At 40.5% G+C, this 19,543-nt stretch overlaps 1 protein-coding gene across 5 annotated transcripts in view; it reads left to right on the top strand.

Moving 5' to 3' along the window:
* DPP6 (dipeptidyl peptidase like 6) overlaps positions 1-19,543 on the top strand; it is a 568,651-nt gene that overhangs the window by 452,859 nt on the left and 96,249 nt on the right. For all 5 annotated transcript variants that reach the window (XM_069859300.1, XM_069859303.1, XM_069859299.1 and 2 more), the window contains exon 7: positions 5,200-5,281. In XM_069859300.1, coding sequence (XP_069715401.1) covers positions 5,200-5,281 — 82 coding nt within the window. The remainder of the gene's footprint in view (positions 1-5,199; positions 5,282-19,543) is intronic.

Genomic DNA, 19,543 nt, shown 5'->3' on the forward strand with positions numbered 1-19,543 from the left:
CATCCTGCACAAAAGAACTCACAAGGGGAAGGCTCAGAACCAAAGAAGCCCTAATTATAGGAGCCTATGAGGCTCCTTACCGGCTCTTTGGAGAGTTTAAGATGACCCATAATATTGACTGATTCAAGAAAGAATACAGAGGAATTGTAAGCAGGCTGTTTTAGAGGAGAATCAAGGGTGTAGCTGAGGAGGACTATAGCTTATCAGCAGTAACATACCTCCCAGAAGGAGTTGACTGGCATGAGATCCCGTTTAGACAGCACTTGGAAAAGTGTTTCTGGAATATAGGTATGCAATTGGTTTGACTCCCTTAAAGGATTTTTACCAAGGAGAGCTTAGGGTCCAGAATAGTATAAAGTAATCAGAAGTGTTTTCAGTAGCTGCCTTTTCAATTTAAGGACCACTAAGATCTTTCCTGGGGAGAACAGTAGAGGGTTGCAGCAGTCCTGCCCAGAGTAGCTGTGCAGACAACTCCTCCTCAGAATCACAGAATCATAGAATAACCAGGTTGGAAGAGACCCACCGGATCATCGAGTCCAACCGTTCCTATCAAATACTAAACCATATCCCTCAGCACCTTGTCCACCCGTGCCTTAAACACCTCCAGGGAAGGTGACTCAACCACCTCCCTGGGCAGCCTCTGCCAGTGCCCAATGACCCTTTCTGTAAAGAACTTTTTCCTAATGTCCAGCCTAAACCTCCCCTGGCGGAGCTTGAGGCCATTCCCTCTTGTCCTGTCCCCTGGCACTTGGGAGAAGAGGCCAGCACCCTCCTCTCTACAACCTCCTTTCAGGTAGTTGTAGAGAGCAATGAGGTCTCCCCTCAGCCTCCTCTTCTCCAGGCTAAACAACCCCAGCTCTCTCAGCCGCTCCTCATAAGGCCTGTTCTCCAGCCCCTTCACCAGCTTTGTTGCTCTTCTCTGGACTCGTTCCAGAGCCTCAACATCCTTCTTGTGGTGAGGGGCCCAGAACTGAACACAGGATTCGAGGAGCGGTCTCACCAGTGCCGAGTACAGAGGGAGGATAACCTCCCTGGACCTGCTGGTCACGCCGTTTCTGATCCAAGCCAAGATGCCATTGGCCTTCTTGGCCACCTGGGCACACTGCTGGCTCATGTTCAGTCACTGTCAACCAACACCCCCAGGTCCCTCTCCTCCAGGCAGCTTTCTAGACAGACTTCTCCTAGTCTGTAGCACTGCACAGGGTTCTTGTGCCCCAAGTGCAGGACCCGGCATTTGGCCTTGTTAAACCTCATGCCATTGGGCTCTGCGCAGCGGTCCAGCCTCTTCAGATCCCTTTGCAGAGCTTCTCTACCCTCCAGCAGATCAACACTTCCACCCAGCTTAGTGTCGTCCGCAAACTTGCTAAGGGTGCACTCGATGCCTTCATCCAGGTCATTGATAAAGACATTGAACAGAGCTGGACCCAGCACTGAGCCCTGGGGAACCCCACTTGTCACTGGCCTCCAGCTGGATTTCACACCATTTCCCACCACTCTCTGGGCCCGGCCAGCCAACCAGTTTTCCACCCAGGAGAGTGTGCGCCTCCTCTCTCTCTAGGTGATATAATGTGTTTGTTAAAGGCATTACTCAGTGCTGCCAGGGAAGGAGTCCACAAGTATCCCACCACAGACCATGCACCTGGTGTAGCCTGAGTAAGCACATGGGGATCTGATTTTCATGCCACCTTCAGGCTTGTTGACAGCCCAGTCTTGCCTGGCCATTGCTCATACAGCCCGTCTCCAGGCCATTCCTGCAGTTTCTCTGATTAGGCTTAGCAAGGAGTCATGTCTTCTCAGTCCCCTTGCACAAGACACTAAAGTTTCCTGCAGCTGAAGGAGTGAATGTTGCTACTCTAGGGAAGATCATTCTCTTCAGAACAGACGAGGAACAAGCCAAAATCTACCAAGAGAGAGATGTCCATCTCTCAGGCATGGTTGGGGGTGGGCGTGAACTAGGATCTTAGTCTGCTTTCACAGCCTGCGATTGAAAAGGATAACTCACAGCATGACAATGGATGCCTGGCTACCGCCTACCTTCAGTGGTCTACATCACAACCTGGATATGCAATGCTATTACATGCTGAATATGGAGGCAGTTTATTGTAACTAGCTTTCTAAATCAGGTTCATCCAGACAATATGTAATTCCACTAGTCAGCCTTTCTGTCTGCATGTTTATCAAAAGGTTTCAAGGCAAACTAACAAGATTTTTCTCCAAAGGATGTTTCCCAGCCATTCTGAACAACTTAAGAAACTCAGGACATGGATTTCTATTTTGCCTCAGACATACCAGAGAAAGGGAAGATGACTTTGCTTTTTCTCTGCAGCAGAGCTCTCTGCTGGTAGATCAAATGGAGTGTTTTCCCTTCTGCCTTATCAGCTACCAAAGCTGGTTTATGAATCACTTCTCATTGTGTTAGAGTTTTCCTCTTCTAGAAGATGATGTAGTGAGCAGAACTGACACCACTTGTCTGGGCTCTGGACTGAATTATTGCCTGTAATTGGTATGTCTGCCCCTTAGCTCCTCCTGCAATATCTGAAGCATTACAAGTTTCAGTTCTTAGAATCTGCATAATCTGTTTATTTAGGGATGGTATTTCCCCCTCTACTTGTAATATCTTACTCCTATTCACACCATGGATAAAAAAAAAACCCAAAAACCAGAACTATATATTTCATTTGACAAATAGTGCAGTATCTTTCTTTTCTCCCATAAGAGGTTTTGATTTGATTCACTGTTTTTCTCTGTTCCTTCTGCACTCAGAGTTTACTCTCTGATAAGATAATCAAGATAGCTAAACAAAGAGATTGAGTCTTAACAGGAATAACTGACTTGATACTTAAGTAGTAGCAACTTGATACAAGTTTCTTGATACTTAAGCAGCTAATGCATACAAACCTGAAAAGATCCAGAAGTTGTATAGCTGTTCTTCTTACTGAAATGGGAAATGTGTGTCTGCTATTAGTAGGATTTCAGTATGAGAGTTCTGTATTCTCTTATTCATAACTTAAGAAAATAATGTTAGGCTACCCACTGTCCTGGCTTTCACTGGGATAGAGTTAATTTTCTTTCTAGTAGCTGGTATAGTGCTGTGTTTGGGGTTTAGAATAAGAATAATGTTGATAATACACTGATCTTTAAGTTGTTGCCGAGCAGTGGTTACACTAAGTCAGGGACTTTAAACTTCTCATACTGCTCTGCCAATGAGGAGGCTGGAGGTGCACAAGAGGCTGTGAGGGGGCACAGCCAGGACCACCAACCCAAACTGGATGAACGTTTTTTCCATGTGATATCTTGCTTAGCATGTAAAACGCAGAGAGTTAGCTGAGGGGTGGCTACTGCTGCTTCAGGACTGGTTGAGCATCACTCAGCAAGTGATGAACAACTTAATTGTGCGTCACTTGTTTTGTGTATTTTATTATTAGTAGTATTAGTTTTTGTATTGCCCTTTCCTGTCCTATTAAACTGTCTTAATCTCAGCCCATGAGTTTTAACCTTTTTCCAATTCTTTCACCCCTCCTGCTGTGGTGGGAGTGAGCAAACAGCTGTGTGTTGTTTAGCTGTCTGCTGAGTTAAACCACAACACCCATGAAAACACCTTTTGGTTAAAAACCATGAGAAGAAAAGATACAATTTTATTCCACCAGCAACAGTTTTGGATGACACATTGCCTATAGAGCCAAAAGCTCTCTCAACAAACCACTCTTGTCCCTCCACAATCCTAATGGAATCAAACTTGTCGTCTTGAGCACTTTAATTTTAATTGGCTTCATGGACCTCTTCCCAGGGGCCTTGTAGGCATTATGGTTTATGATTTATAACCACTGATGCACACCTTCTAGCAGGAGAGCAGAAGCTGCTGTTCCAGCTGCAGCAGATAGGGAGCGGGGAAACTGTAGGCATTGGTGCCCTCATCCAGGACCAACCGTGAACAGTTTTCACGGGAAAAGCTGTTTTTTCACATTGGAAAGACTGCACAAAATCAGTTTCTAAATATTTCTCTTACTGCTGTCTTTGGACATGGTACGACAGCCCCAATGCAGTGGGAACGTGCAGCCAAAGGGGTTCTTGCCTGAAAGGGCAGATCCAGAACAAAACTGTGGTACAGCTCTAGGTCACAAAGCAGGCAATAAAGTTAATACCTAATTATTGAATTCAGTTTTTTTCTGTTTTGGAAATATGGTCTCAGAAATGTTACCTTTAGTTAAGAAATAAACTGCACAAGAAGAAAAGGGCTTTTGCTTAGAGGTTAGACAGGCTTTGACTTTATTCTGTTTTGGGGTTATGTTGGCCTCAAATTGCCTTGTTATTCCTACTTGTAGACCAGTTATGGTAATATTCTTACTTTTTAAAGCAGTTTGAGATCTGCTAATGAGGCATACTGTATACAGGCTTTATTAGTCTTCTTGTTTCTATAATATTAGTATATACAGAGTTTTAGCAATGTGACTTTAGAATATGTAATGTAGTCATTTGTGCTGAGTATAAATACAGCCAAGGCAATGCTGTCTGTGCTGTGATAAGATGATATTATGCTGCTTTGACATTTACCACAAAAAGCCTCCTATTTCTGTATTGCATTTGCTGTATCTTGCTGAAGTTTCTCTACAAAATGAAGATAATGGTTTAAAGAACAAAAAAAAATGCATTTTGATTTTTATTTTCAAAAAAAATAAGATATTTTGTATTAATAGGAGCTTTTCGCTTCGAAGCTAGGCTGTTATACAGTCACTAAATTTTCTGTTGTCACATTCAAAGGGAAATTATTAGGCAGAAAAGCCATGGGGTGAAGAAGATTAAATTATATTTTTCTTGTGGCTGTATGATTATAAAACACAATTATTGTTTATTCTTTGTGGACATCATTGGTGTTGATAAATACAATTAATTTGTTTGCCATCCATTGACTAATTCTTAAAGCTTAAGCAAGTCAGCAGTGGAACTAATGTGTTTAACTTCTTGTTAATAAGAAACAGAAATTGTCAGTTAAGTACTTGATCTTACCAAAGCTTGCTAGTGGTTTAGCACTTACCTCACAATAAAAAAAAAAAAATCTACTGAAATCTGGCACTAAACATTAGATGATTCCAGCTAAAAGATGCCTTACAAGGACATGGTGGGTTTCCAAAGCAGGTGTGCACCAGCTTAAATAAGAACATTTCTGAAGCTGAAATCTTATTTTTCTTTTTTTTTTCGCAGGGATCCCCAGAATTTGTATCCCCCTGAGGTCAGCAATGCAAAGCTTCAGTATGCTGGTTGGGGTCCAAAAGGGCAACAGCTGGTAAGAGAAAGAAAAAGCGTACAAATTAATTTAGCGATCATGCTGATATTCTTTGGAAGTAGAAAAAGAATTATTGACTAGTTTCTTGAAATCTGTGCGGTGCCTTCTGGCATCTTTATGGGGATTGTTTTATCATGAAATTAATTTGTAAAATTCCCAAATATACACAGTTACTGCAAAGTAATTGTGTCAAAAAATGCAAAGAAAGAACAATTTGTGGAAGCTCTTTGAGACGATACACCTGCTTCTCCAATGTTGGGCACAGAACAGAATACAGAAATAATGAACAGAATGCTTCCGTTAGCATGTCATTGCCTCACAAGAACGTCTTCAGATTTGCAGACTGAGACCAGGGATATTCTAATATTAGCAGACTTGTTTGGAGAATGCATTTCTCCAGAACAGAGTTGCCCTGATTTTGCCCTGTAGTGGTTTGCAAAATAGACAAAAGTATAAGTTTATTCTGGAAATTTTCGGGGCTAGCTTTAAAAAGCAAACCAAAACATTTGTCAGAGATTCATTGTCTTTCACGGAGCTTTTCATACTGCAATGATCCTGAAATCTCTCGTGTTTTGTCCCTCAGCAACTGCCATCTTGGATTTGCCTATTTTTTAGAGCAGATTGTCCTCACCAGATCCCTTTCCTGGCTTCATTTCCTGGTGCAAATCCAATATTAAGTTTTTGCATATTCCAAATGCTCTCTTTCTACTATAATGAGAAAAGAAAAAGTAGCAACTTCTTTTTTTGACATGGAATTTTTATACCAAGCAATGAGCTTTAAAACCTTATTATCCAAGAAAATCTGGCATATGTGTTCTGTCCCCAGTCCTCCCTTGGGGATTTTTTTTTTGTGTCCTTAACTACACTCTTTACAAATTTTGTGATTTAAAAAACAGCAACAGGAGACATTATAATTGCCAGTCTTCAAATCAGGTTGGAAGAAACATAACAGATACAGGAACAGGAGAGTCTCTCCTCTGCCCCAGGAAAATCAATTTTGAGAGAGTCATCAACCTCAAATCTGGTAGAAGTGGAGATGCAGCAGCCTTTACCTCTATGCAAAATGACTTCTGGGGAGCTCATTTTTTCATTCCACACACGTACATACCCTACTTTGATCCTCTAATGTGCCATTTCAGATCCCTTAGTCTGCTGCCCAACAGATCACTGCTGAGCAGTTTGTACCAATTCAGAGATTGGCGTCTGATCATGATCAAACTCTTTTCTTTTTTATTTGTTTGTGAAGACCAGTGTGATCTCATTAGCAGGCTTCTGGATAGCTGATGATGTATGACCAGTTATTATGTTCAAAACTAGAGACTAACTTTAGGAAATGGCAAAGAAAGCAAAAACAGACCAGCAATTTTAGTCACTGTTCACCAGCTTTTTCTATTTTAAGTCTTGCAAACTGAACTTTACTATGTACAGGGAAAGCTACACCTCCTAATTGAAAGCTAATATTGAGCTGCGTTAGAGATTTTCTCCATTCCACAAGTGAATCTTCCTTTCTTTAATATAGTTTTCCTGTGAACTTCCATGCCTTCAGCACCCTGAGCCACAGCATATTATTGATTCATATTCATGTTAGTTTTATCAGGCTGAATAAGTGTGTTTAACTTCAACCTTGGAAAGATTGAACTGTTTTCATATCAAAGACAAGACAACCACTTAACTTCCTCCATCGCCTTCTCTATCAAAGTAACGTAACTATACAGAAAGGAAATATATACATATCAAAATGGACAAATTAAATATACATCGGGACAGTATATACAGGTCAGGAGAAGGAATGTTGCTTTGACCTTCATCCTTTCATGCTAAAATAATTAATTCCACTTTCCACCAATTTTTATGAAGAAAAGTTAATTCCCTAAGAATTCCAAAAGCCATCCAGTTTAGTATGTGTCGCTTCTGTGGGATGCATGGCAGATCTTTTTTAAGTGACTTGAAATATTCCTGTAACTATTGAATGCCATATGAATTTTGCAGCAGTGAATTTGTTCTTTATGTTTCTTTTTTTCTTTTGTTTTGGGCTTCCAAATATGTACATCTGTTGTCCTCTAATTCTATTGTAGTCCCTGTTCTTGCATTTGGAATCGGGGTAGATGAGAAAAACCTCATTGATGATATAAGCATTATCTTGCATCCCCCTAATATATGTGCCTTTTTGCTTCTTTCTATGCCAGTCATTTACCTTAAAAGCAAATTATGGCAGTAGTTTATAAAATAAGCAGGCTTTTACATGCATTGATAGAATCTACTTATAGCTAACAGTCAACAGAGAATCACCAGAGAAAAGAAGAAATTGTTTTTTAAAAAAAATTCTACAAGCATTATAAATGAGATAAAGAAAATATACAATCTTCACCATTCTGTATCTCAGGACTAATGGACTTAGTCAGAATATAATTGGCAGTGAAATATGTGTCACTCATGTCCTGGGGACAACATTGAGTGCAAAGGCAGAGAAAAATTAGTCTATTTAAACCTGATAGTGTGAATTTGTTTCCTAAATGGAGGCTGGCTTGTGTTGTTGGGCAAGGGGGGAAAAAATGTCAAGTGGGATGGAAAGGAGCAACATCCTGGGGACTATGTGTCAACTCCCCTGGTTCTCTAAGTGGTTTCAGGATCAAATACATATTAGAGTACTTGAGGGTGGTCATAGAATGGTTTGGGTTGAAAGGGACCTTAAAGATCATCTAGTTCCAACTCCCCCCGGCCATAGACAGGGACACCTCTCATTGCATCAGGCAGCCCAAGGCCCATCCAACCTGGCCTTGAACACCTCCAGGAATGGAGTATCCATGACTTCTCTGGGCAACCTGTTCCAGGGCCTCACACCCTCACAGCAAAAAAACCCAACTTCCTAATATATAATTTAAATCTGCTCTCTTTCAGTTTAAAACCATTACCCCTCATCCTATCATAGCACTCCCTGGTAAAGGGCCCCTCCCCAGCTTTCCTGTAGGCCCCATTTAAATACTGGAAGGGTGCTACAAGGTGTCCCCAGAGCCTTCTCTTCTCCAGGCTGAACAATTGTATCTCTCTCAGCCTGTCCTCATAGAGGAGGTGCTCCAGCCCTTTGATCATCTTTGTGGTCCTCTGAGATCACTCTAACATCCATGTCCTTCCTGAGCTGAGGACTCCAGAACCAAACACAATACTCTGTCCAAGCATCTCTGTCATCTCTGGTGCTTCTTGCAACAGCACCTTGCTGCGCTCAGCCTTCATGCTGCTTCTCCCAGGAAAAGTGGGAGCAAAAGGTGAGTGAGCTTTGCGTCACCTTGAAGATACCCCAATTTTCAGGAAATAAGAAGCTTTCCCCTTGCAGTCTCCTCCTTTGTTCTTCAGCAACGAAAAAGAAAGGCAGGGCAGAAGAATAGGTGTTATGTTCTGATTTTTTTTTTCATTTTCTTTGTAATTTCTGTTTTATCTTTCCTAGGAGAGTGTTTGGTCACTACGTCTGACCTCTTTCTCTCTTACATGTCTAATCATTTAAAAAAGAAGCAAATCTGAACCAGAAGCAACCTGAATGGTCTGCATTCTTTGTGATTAAAAATAAACAGTGGAACTTTCCCAGGAGCAATTTTCTATTTACCTTGTTTTCTTTTGTCCTTACTCATTAAATTATATGCCAGCTTTTAGATGATGAACTCCTCAGGGCACTGTTCTCGACTTCTTACTAGCCTGTAGAATGCCACAAGTGCCAACAGAGCTATATAAATAATGGCAGATATTGGATCTGAGAAAATTTATGTCAAAAGATCAGAATGCAAAAAAGTCCCAATTTCTGACACCTCAGAAAAATGCTTCTGCCTGTCACAGTTTTCAGTGAAAGTCTTAACAAATTAAGTCTTACAAAGCTGGAGAAAGAATGAGGTCCTTACCAGTATGGGCTCCTGAGTCAATAGAAATAGAGACACGAACTGCAGTACAAGAGGTTTCATACAAGTCTTAGGAGGAGCGGCTGAGGGAGCTGGGGTTGTTTAGTCTTGAGAAGAGGAGGCTGAGGGGAGACCTTATTGACCTCTACAACTACCTGAAAGGAGGTTGTAGAGAGGAGGGTGCTGACCTCTTCTTCCAGGTGACAGGGGACAGGACAAGGGGGAATGGCCTCAAGCTCCACCAGGGGAGGTTCAGGCTAGATATCAGAAAGAAATTTTTCACAGAAAGTGTCATCGGACACTGGTAGAGGCTGCCAAGGGAGATGGTTGAGTCACCATCCCTGGAGATATTTATAGAATGGGTAGACGAGGTGCTCAGGGACATGGTTTAGTGGCAGATAGAAATGGTTGGACTTTATGATCCAAGAGGTCTTTTCCAACTTGGTGATTCAATGATTCTATGATTTCCTAACTGTGGCTGTTATTAAAGGGCTCATTCCTCTCATTTCTCCTACAAAATGAGCCATCATTTATGCCTGTATAGAATGAGTGAAAAACACATAGCATAGCAGCGTGATCTATTCACTTTTTGCAGATGTAAATGACTATGCAAAATACAATAAAAAAATAATCATCCTTTCCATCGTGCACCTGACAGCCCAAAGCTCCCATTAGTATTCACTGACATCAATCGGGTGCTTGGTGATTTTCAGTGAATAGTCTGTATCATACTCAAACAGTTTGTGTGATACTTTCTAGCAATATGAGGATATTTACGGCATGATAGGACTGGAAAAAAACTGTTAGGTTGTACCTTTGCCATGTTCTGTGTTTGCTTATATTTGTAAAAATTCTTCACACTGTAGATTTTCTCTCTGATCTTGCTATTTATGACTCAACAGCTACCCACTTTCAGAATTTAAATTATGCCACAAAAAATATTTATGTTAATTGATCTTATTGGAATATTTTGCCAGTTTTGTGCTTTGTAAAATTACATCTTTTAGAGTGAAGTTCTTCCCACATGCAGAGGTCTCATGTGAGGTTTCCATGGTACCTTTGCCTTAAAATTATCTATGCAAATGTTGATAGTTACTATCACCCTGAACTCGGTTCTCATAAAGCTTGTGCAGCTGACAGTGTGAAGAGGTTTCCTTTGCTGGTTTGCTTGGCAGCACAGCTGAGTTCAGGGAGTGCTTGAGGAGCAAGAAACTGTCTAATGCATATCTGTAGCTGAAATTCTCAAAGAATCCAAAAACTCTGACATTTTCAGGATGCTTTTATCTAAGTTATCCCAAACTGAGCACATCTAGGTTCAAAATATTTGCTTTAAGGACAAGCTAGGGTATGTATGTGGGTGCTGTTGTCAATAGGAAGGAGCAAGCAGTAGGATTGCTCTAATATGCAGTGAATATTTGCCTGTGTTGACAGCACTTAAGTATGGTTCACAGACATAGTTAAACTCCAATTTCAAAAGTAGAGGAACTCTGCTGTGCTGCTATTTTCTTATTTTTTTTAAATCAGAATCTGTAACAGCCCTGACAGCTACTAATGATAACAGTGACACATCAGATGTGGGGAAAAGCAGTTCTGCATGATTTTAGAGGCAGCAGTTACAGTTCAAAAAAATCTCTTTCATAGATCATAGCATTTATTCTTCATCAAAGAGAAACTTTTTTTTTTTGAGGTTCTCCTGGCCAGTCAGTTTTTTACTGTTTCCGCAAACAAGACTGCAGCTGCTGGAAGATTTGGATGCCCTTGTAATTACTGCAACCCCAGAATGGTCAAAATGGCTTTCTCCTGCATTGATATTCAATAAACCTTTTCCACTATCAACTCTTCTGGAGCAGGAACCTACCTTTTGTTCTTGTAGATTATGCAGCAATCAAGTGTATAATTGGTTCTAAAGTAATAGAAGTTTTGTTTCAAAGCAGGTGCAGAAGTTGTGTTAAGAAATCTCTGTTTCAGTGAAATGCAAATGCCAGGAAAAATAAGAGGAGTAAGTCTTTCAGCTCCTACTGTGTTATAGGTTTGCAGGTGCCCTAAAACAATGAATGTTAATGCTGGTAAACATGTTATTGTCATAGATACGGCTGTCTAAGAAGTGCAATACAATTTAGAGAAATATTGGAATTCATTCACGTATAAAATATTTGAATGATAGATCCTGCTGCATGGGGCTAGAACCTTCCATCTCATTTGTCATTATCTTTTTTTTTTAACATTGTAGCACAATGTCTTGCTAACTAGAATATCTAGTTGCAAAAAGCTGGTTAAGTGATGACACCTGGAACTAAACTGGAATGACTCCTCTAATTAGCAGCTCTTTTTCTTGCCTGAATTTGTGCCTGTCACGCCAGCTTAGTTCCAGAAGGGCTGCATAGATACCAAGTGAGAAGGGCCATTTTCACAGGAGGTACTGAATCATCTGCTGTTGTTCCTAATCCAGCAGGGCATTTGAACTGCTGTGTGTATGATTTCTGTAGTTTTATTTGTCTCCACCATTATTTCATAGATTTTTACATCATTATTTTCAAGCTGCTGTTCTCTCACCTTTTCCTTCTGCAGTGACATCTGAATCAATATTTAGCTGTGGTCTGCTGTATGTCATTATTCTGGCTTTGTTATCTTACTAGTTGCCAGGAACAAAAGCCCCACCCCCCCCTTTCCTAATGTCTATATAAGCCCTATTTAAGCATGATGGGGGATATTCAGACAGCTTTTTACATGGTTCTTGCATATTGGGGAAAGCAAGAGTTTCCCAGTATGATGTGCTGTCTCTGCTTCATCCCCTTTCCCCATGTCAGAATATGAATTTCTTAAGGAAAGCCTAGTAAGACCTATTATGCGTACACTGAATACCTGGACAGGTTACTTGGGTTGGGGATTCCTCTCTTCCCCAATTTAGTCAAATAATTCTACTGGAAAAGTATTATGTTTGGTTTTCTCTTTGATGCTTTGCTTGTTATTTTTGCATATCTTTGTCATTTCCTTTGGCATAAGCGGGCTTGACATGTTCAGTCCTCATTCACCAAAGGGAAACTTTGGTGCAGGCAGTGTAATAAGCTCTGCTGAGAACAGTTCTGTCCCTTCCCATCTCAGTATTCTTGGCACTATATTTTCATCAGTGACGAAAGACCAAGTTATTTAAGATGATTGAAGATGCTACAATACATGTTATTGCAGGGAGATACAGGGGATTTCATTGTAAATAAGATGCTGCTCTTCTTTTGTGGGAGTGAGAGATTTCAGAGGAGAAAATAAAATGTATTATTTGCCATAGAAGAAATCAGAAAAAAAAGTTACTGCTTTTACTTGAGAGACAGAGGCTGATGTAATGTTTAAGGCATTGCCCCTGGAGGTGGGACACTGCCAAAGGCTTCCTCTGTGACTTCATACATGTCACTTCGTTTTCTGGTTAAGTTACAGCATGAAGATTCCATTATATTCCTGCCTTACAGTGGCCTTAAAGAATTAATGTTACATGTTGCAGGCATTCACACTCTTCATTAAGGGAACTGAGTACATGCCTACAAGAAATGCATGTATTGATGGCCTTGCTAGCTTACTGCGATTCACAGCTATATTTGCACTGTATGGCAAGTGCTGAATTCTCTTCCTTTATATGTTGCTACATTTCATTATATATGCTACTGCAGTCACACAATGCTCAAAATTCCTAGCAGTGCAACACAGTAGGGTAGGGTCAGTTCCACTGAAAATAATGCCCTCCTCTTAAGAAGATCTAAAATGCTGGTATTCCTTTAATTTCATTTGTTCTTTATGGGTATTGAAGATGTATCCTTTGTTCATTTCAGAGATCCAACAGCTAGTAGTATCTACTTTAGCTCTGTGTATAAGGTTTTCTTCCATCTTACAAAACCATGGTTGTTAGATGATGTCCATTTAAATAAGTGCTTATGAAAGAAAGATGATTTAGGAAAATTGCTATTTGGTGCCATATAAATAGTTACCTTTTACTTTAGATAGCAGCAGTCTTTGGTGAACGTATGTTTAAGTGACAGATGATAGGATGCTGTGAGCAGGACTAAGCAGTGCCATTAAGGGACTATGGAGAAGCTCACCTTTGTTTGTGGTGGTGGTCTCACCTTCCCCAGAAACTGCTATTTGTCAAAGCCATGAGAAAACTTCAGGAAGAATTTTGTTAGCTCTATTGTTCAGTGGCTGGAATGTTAGTTGATGGTTTCTATTGCTAAACATTGTACTAAAGAGGAATCACTGTCCAAGATCAGATGTGTACCTTGAGGAACCCCAAATCCCAGTTACCTGTGTCTTTGTGCTGACAAGTAATCTGCATGCTCTCCTTAGGAAGATATTCATTCTATAACACAATAAAATATTTAAACTGAAACACTGTATCATCTCACATTAAATAATCTAATTTATAGTGATGCCCTACATAACCATCAGCAATATTAGGTTACAGAATACAAGATAATCCATCAAGCAGAACTAAAAAGCAGAATCAGAGTTCTGTGCTAAATGGTACTTTACTGATACATTCTTTAATATAACAAGGCAGTTATAAATTAAAATAACCCCATTAGAATCCAGGGCAAGGAAATCCGAGCAGACATGGTTCTCTTTGTTGAGGTGAAATAAACCCTCTTTTCTTCACTGAAGAACAAAAAAATAGGACAACATATTTTTCTTGAGACATATTTTAAAATACCAGAATCATGATAATTGCTTATTTCTCTGTGCCCTGACAGATTCTAGGTGTGATTGGAATCCGTACGTGTTGTGAACTAGCCTGCTCACAGAAGGCAAATAGAAATGTGCTGTATTTGTAATGACACAATGTCAAAAATGTAGAAAAGCTTGTAGAAACCTGAGAAGAATATTAATAAACTTAAGGATGTAAGCCGGCAGACACAAGGAAAAAAAACCTTCTGTGCTTAGTTTAAAAGGAAAAAAGTTTGTGAGTGTTTCCAGACCACAGAATTCAGTTATTACTCTTATAGCCCACTATATGGGACTTTATCTTCAGTAGAGATTTGCCAATTTTGTATTGTCTCTGAAGACCTTAAAAACCACAGTGTCTTACAAACTCTTCTGACTTGCAAAGGGACCCTTAACACTTCTTGGAGTGAAGGTCTCAAAGTCTTTACTGAATACTGTAAACATATCACAAACATGATTTAGGAATAATGATAGTCTTGGAAAAACCCTAAAGGTTCCTAGAAAGGGATTTCAATATATAGGCTTTATAGAATATGCTTAATAGATAAATAATATTACTTGCAGCAGGTCTAAATTTGCCCTAGACTTTCCTTTGCTTACAGAAGCCATTATTTTTGCCTTTTATCTTGCTCACTGAATTAAACTCCAGAGAAGCTTTGGTTTTCCTAACCCCATCCATGCACACTCAGACAATGTCTCTGTTTCTCCCAAGTCACCTCTCTCTGCCTGTACTTCTTGTGTACTCTCTTGTAGTGCATGAGTTGCTTCAGGAGGAATCCCCACAGGGCTTCTGCCTCCTTTGCTTGGTCTTGTAAACATCAGGATAGACCATTCTTAAGCTTGGAGGAGGTGAAACTTGAAAATTCAACAACTTTCCTGGATTTCTTTTTTCTCCAGGGCTGTTTCCCACGGGATTCTTCCAAGTTAGTCCATGAACAGGACAAAGTCTGCTCTCATGAGTTCCAGGGCTTAATGCTTTTTACCATGATCTTTCTTCTCATGATTCGGAACTTCATGACCTCATGATGTGTGTCCAGCCAAGGCTACTCCCAGCTTTCACCTTCTCCTGCAGTTTCTCCTTGTTTGAAAGTGTGAGGTCCAAAAGAGCGTCTCCTTTCCTCAGCTCCTTGATCACCTGTGTCAGGATGACAATTGTCATTCATGCCCTCCACAGGCCTCCTGGGTTGCTTGTTGCCAAATTTTTATCCCTCCAGCAGATAATGGTCAATGTCTCCCATGAGAATCAGGGCATTTAACTGTGAGCTTTCTTCCAGCTGCTTGATGAGGGCCTCATCTGCTTCTTCCTCACTGATCGTCTGGTAGTAGATGCTCGCCACAACACCACCCACAATGTTCCTTCCACTAATCCTGACCTGTGAACTCTCATCCAGCTCTTTGTGTGTCACCAAGCCCCATGGATCTCTGCTGCTCCCTCATGTAAAGGGAAACTCCCCTTCCTCAGCATCCTGGCCTGTCCTTCCTAAAGAGCCAGTATCCATCTATCATAGCACTATGGTGATATGAGCTGTCCCACCACATTTCTATGACCTAAATGAGATTGTGTTTCTACAACTGCACAGAATCACAGAATCACTAGGTTGGAAAAGACCCACAGGATCATCGAGTCCAACTATTCCTACCAATCACTAAACCATGCCCCTCAGCACCTCATCCCCTTAAACACCTCCAGGGAAGGTGACTCAACCACCTCCCTGGGCAGCCTGTGCCAGTGCCCAATGACCGCTTCCATGAAAAATTCTTTTCTGATGTCCAGCCTGAACTTCCCCTGGTGCAGCTTGAGGCCATTCCCCCTTGTCCTGTCCCCTGTCAATTGGGAGAAGAGCCCAGCTCCCTCCTCTCCACAACCTCCGCTCGGGTAGTTGTAGAGAGCAATGAGGTCTCCCCTCAGCCTCCTCTTCTCCAGGCTAAACAACCCCAGCTCCCTCAGCCACTCCTCGTAAGACTTGCTCTCCAGCCCCTTCACCAGCTTCATCGCTCTTCTCTGGACTCACTCCAGAGCCTCAACACAAAACCTTAATTCCTCCTGTTTATTCCCTACACTGCATGCATTAGAGTACAGTGACTGAGAGGCATCCAGCTGTGATGCTTTCCCAGGAAAAGTGTGCAAGTTTTCCTCAAGGAGTTGTGTGCTCAGCTTTTCATTATTTTTGTGCATTATTTGAGAGGAACTTCTTTAACCTCTGTTCATCAGAGTCTCCTTTGTCCACATCTCCCTTTTCTTGCTAGCCTGGTCTACCCCTTCCTTGCCTTACGATGAGCCATCATCTTCTTCCTCTGTTGTTCTGGAGTTACAGCTCTCCTCCCTAGGCAGAACAGAACTCCCAGGTGCACATCTGTCATCAGAGCAGGACCCTTACTCACATGCCTGAATTCACCAGCTTCCAGTCTTTGCCTTCACAAGAGTCTCCATTTACTATTACACTCTGCCTGCCCCTCCTTCTGAGCAAGGTCTCACAGAACATATTTCAACATCACTTTTGACATCCCTAATGTGACAGAGTCTTCTGACATTCTCCCACTGCTCCTTTACTTAGCCCAGCATGCCCACATCCTGCAGGCAAGATGATCATCTCCCCCAGCTTCAGAAGTCACCCTCAGACCTGGAGACCCACATCCTCTCTCAGAAGCTCTTAAATGGGGCCTAGACACTGTTCATAGAAAAAGAAAATATTTCTTTATTTGTAGACATGAAGGAATGCTTTTTCATTCTCTCTAGCTTCTTAGTCTCTTTGTTGATCACATGAGATGAAAGCAAAATTAAGTTCTTAATGTTTATTTTACAAAGGACACTAGCAATTTCCAAGATATATGGCTAAATCAGGAGATCTGCTCAATTTACAATCGGTGACTCTTCTGAACTTCCTTTTTTAGATGTGTCATCAAAGCCACTGAAGACAGTAGATTTTTCATTTGTCTTTTACAGTAACACTGATGGTTTTCCTCTGCAGAATCAATTACATTTCCTTTCATTGCATTGATTTCTATGAGATTTATCTCTTACACTACTGATATCAGATGCATACAAGCCTTCGATCTCCAATAACAAGTCATGAATACTCATTTTGATGTGTTTATGGATCAGCTTGATTCTTATGTGCATCAGTCTGTACTACTGTATTCTCTTGTTTTAGAGGTCCCCTAGGGTGGATGCAACTTCTCTGTCCTGAAAGCCTTCCAACAGAATCATTTTAAAACTCATGTAGTCCTCACTTTGGTCTAAATGCCATCTTTACTCATCTCTATGCAGGGTAAAGTTGAATTAAAGTAAGCCTTATCTCTCTGTTGTGTGCCTTCAGATACTGCTATGTCTTCTAAATCCTGAGCTTGGTAAGGAGTTAAATTCTCACTTTGAATAAAAACAAAGATAAATCCTGGTCTGAAAACCTGAAACTGTACTCTTTTCTGTAAATAATTTATCAAGATGTGATCCTTTACAATGTTTTGATCCCGTGGAAGAGTTTCATTGGTTTATCACCTGTTTTAATAACGATGTTTTGGTTTTGTAAAGAAAAAATGTTGATCTAAAAATAGTTTATGTCATTCCTCCATCATAGTTGTTATCTGTCTCATTCCTAAACTGTGAACATGACCCATTTGATGGAGAGAATGAAAATATTTTGAAGCTTTTTGTCTTGCTTCTTTTCTCTGACCTGCTATCAAACTACATTTAAATGGCAACAAGAAAAGCCTAATTAAAATGCTAACTTATTATGTAAGCTCAGTGATGAGGAGCAGTTTATGATTTTATTACAGTATTTGAAGAACTGATAAGAGTTGGCATAATCGTGTCATATCCATTCATGACAAAATGCATCAATGGAAACTATTTGAACATCAAAGTTTGCATTTTATGAGGTTCAAAAGATGAAATTGACAGAGTATTAATTAAATAATGCATAGTCAATCAGCAACAAGCTTTAGAACTGATTTTTAATTGGTCACAGGTTTTTCTGCTGCAGTTGATGTAAGAATGATAACTGCAAAATATCAAGACCTTTCTGGTACAATGTCATATTTCCTTGATATCCAAATCTGGAAACACAATTATTATAACTACTTCAAGGTACTGCATGGACAATGATGGGTATGATAATTCAGTGTAGCAATGAAAAATTTTAACTTGGACAAAAAAAAATGGGGAATCTTTCTCTCTCTGCAGTTCTTCCTTTTCACTGCCCTCAGCTTCTATGTTTTATATAGCAGTGGAAAGAGAAAACTGGCTTGAAAAGGACTGTCTCCAAAGTATTTGTGTAGAATTGGAGAGCACAAGAAATGGTGGGGAGAAAAGAGAGATCTTATTGTGTGTAGATTGCCAGGAAGAACTTGATCATGCTCAAAACTATTTGAGTTCATGGTTTGACATTTCCAAACCCTGGTTACATGCTGTAACTCTGTAGTTGACCTCCAATGGTTATTAGCTGATAAGTAAGCAGGTAATACTTTTCTAGTTCCTGGACATATTGGGAAGGTAAATCTAGATATTTTTCTGAAACCAATGTGATGTGTAACACTATATAAACATGTAGATAGTTAATATACAGTTCTGCACAAAACATTCCTATCATTGGAATAGGATTTTTTTTCTGGAAAAATGAGCAGAAGTTAAAAAATTGTAAGGAAGTATCTTACACTGGAAAGTTTACAAAATGGCCTTGAATAAACTGTGTGACTGTTGAGGTGGGTTGACGTTGGCTGAAACTGTCTGTCTGAGAGAAGGGGTAGCTCCTCGTGTCTTCTCAGAGAAGCTCTCCCTGCAGCCCTCTTTCCCTTGCATCTACCAAAACTTGCTATGTAAACCAAATACAATACAAATGCAGACAAGCACTCCTGACTGAAGAGATAATTGACAGACAGTAGGTAGGAACATTACATTGCATATAGATTGATTTCAGGCAGCTGAATACCCATTTATAAAAAGGAGTGATGTGGTCCTGCATCATTCAAGGATTACCTAACCTTACAGAAGTCTAGATTGAGGTAAATCTAGACTTCTGTAAGGTTAGGTAATCACTTGGTAAATCTTAATAACTTTTATGTGATTGAGGTTTAGGTAGAAAACCCAAGGATTTGGACACAGGATTAACAATAGCATCAAGGCAATAGTGATTGAACATATACTACAGGCCTTCTTTTGAGCCTGTGCCACCCTGCAGCAGGAGGAGAAGGCTTTCGAAGACTTTCAAGAGTGTGCATGGGGAAGCCAGAGTTTGGCTTATCAGTAGGGTTGGGAGGGATGATGGTCTCTTCTCCAAGATTATTTTCACCATGCATTTTATTTTTATTCCCATATTAATATATTGATGGTCCAATTTTAATACATGCTTTTGCTGCCATTACCCTTAAAGACCTAACGGACCAAGCCTTGAGTGGATGAATGTATCTGACATTGGCTGTTTGTATTGAGTGGAAGTGGTACATACCTAGCTTATATGAACTGCATTGATTGACTTTATTTGGACTTGGGAGCACCTAGAATGCCAAAAAGTTGCTGGACAATAAATCCCTGAAGACAGGCAGATTTCGTCTTCCTTTGTCTTCACTGGTACTTGCATCTCTTTGCTGAGTCTACTTGGCATCTGTCTGGACCGCTGGGCAGAGTCCAGTGGCATGAGGTTTAACAAAGCCAAATGCTGTGTCCTGCACTTGGGGCACA

This window comes from Phaenicophaeus curvirostris, chromosome 6 (assembly GCF_032191515.1).
Source record: "Phaenicophaeus curvirostris isolate KB17595 chromosome 6, BPBGC_Pcur_1.0, whole genome shotgun sequence".
NCBI classification, from domain to species: Eukaryota; Metazoa; Chordata; class Aves; order Cuculiformes; family Cuculidae; genus Phaenicophaeus; species Phaenicophaeus curvirostris.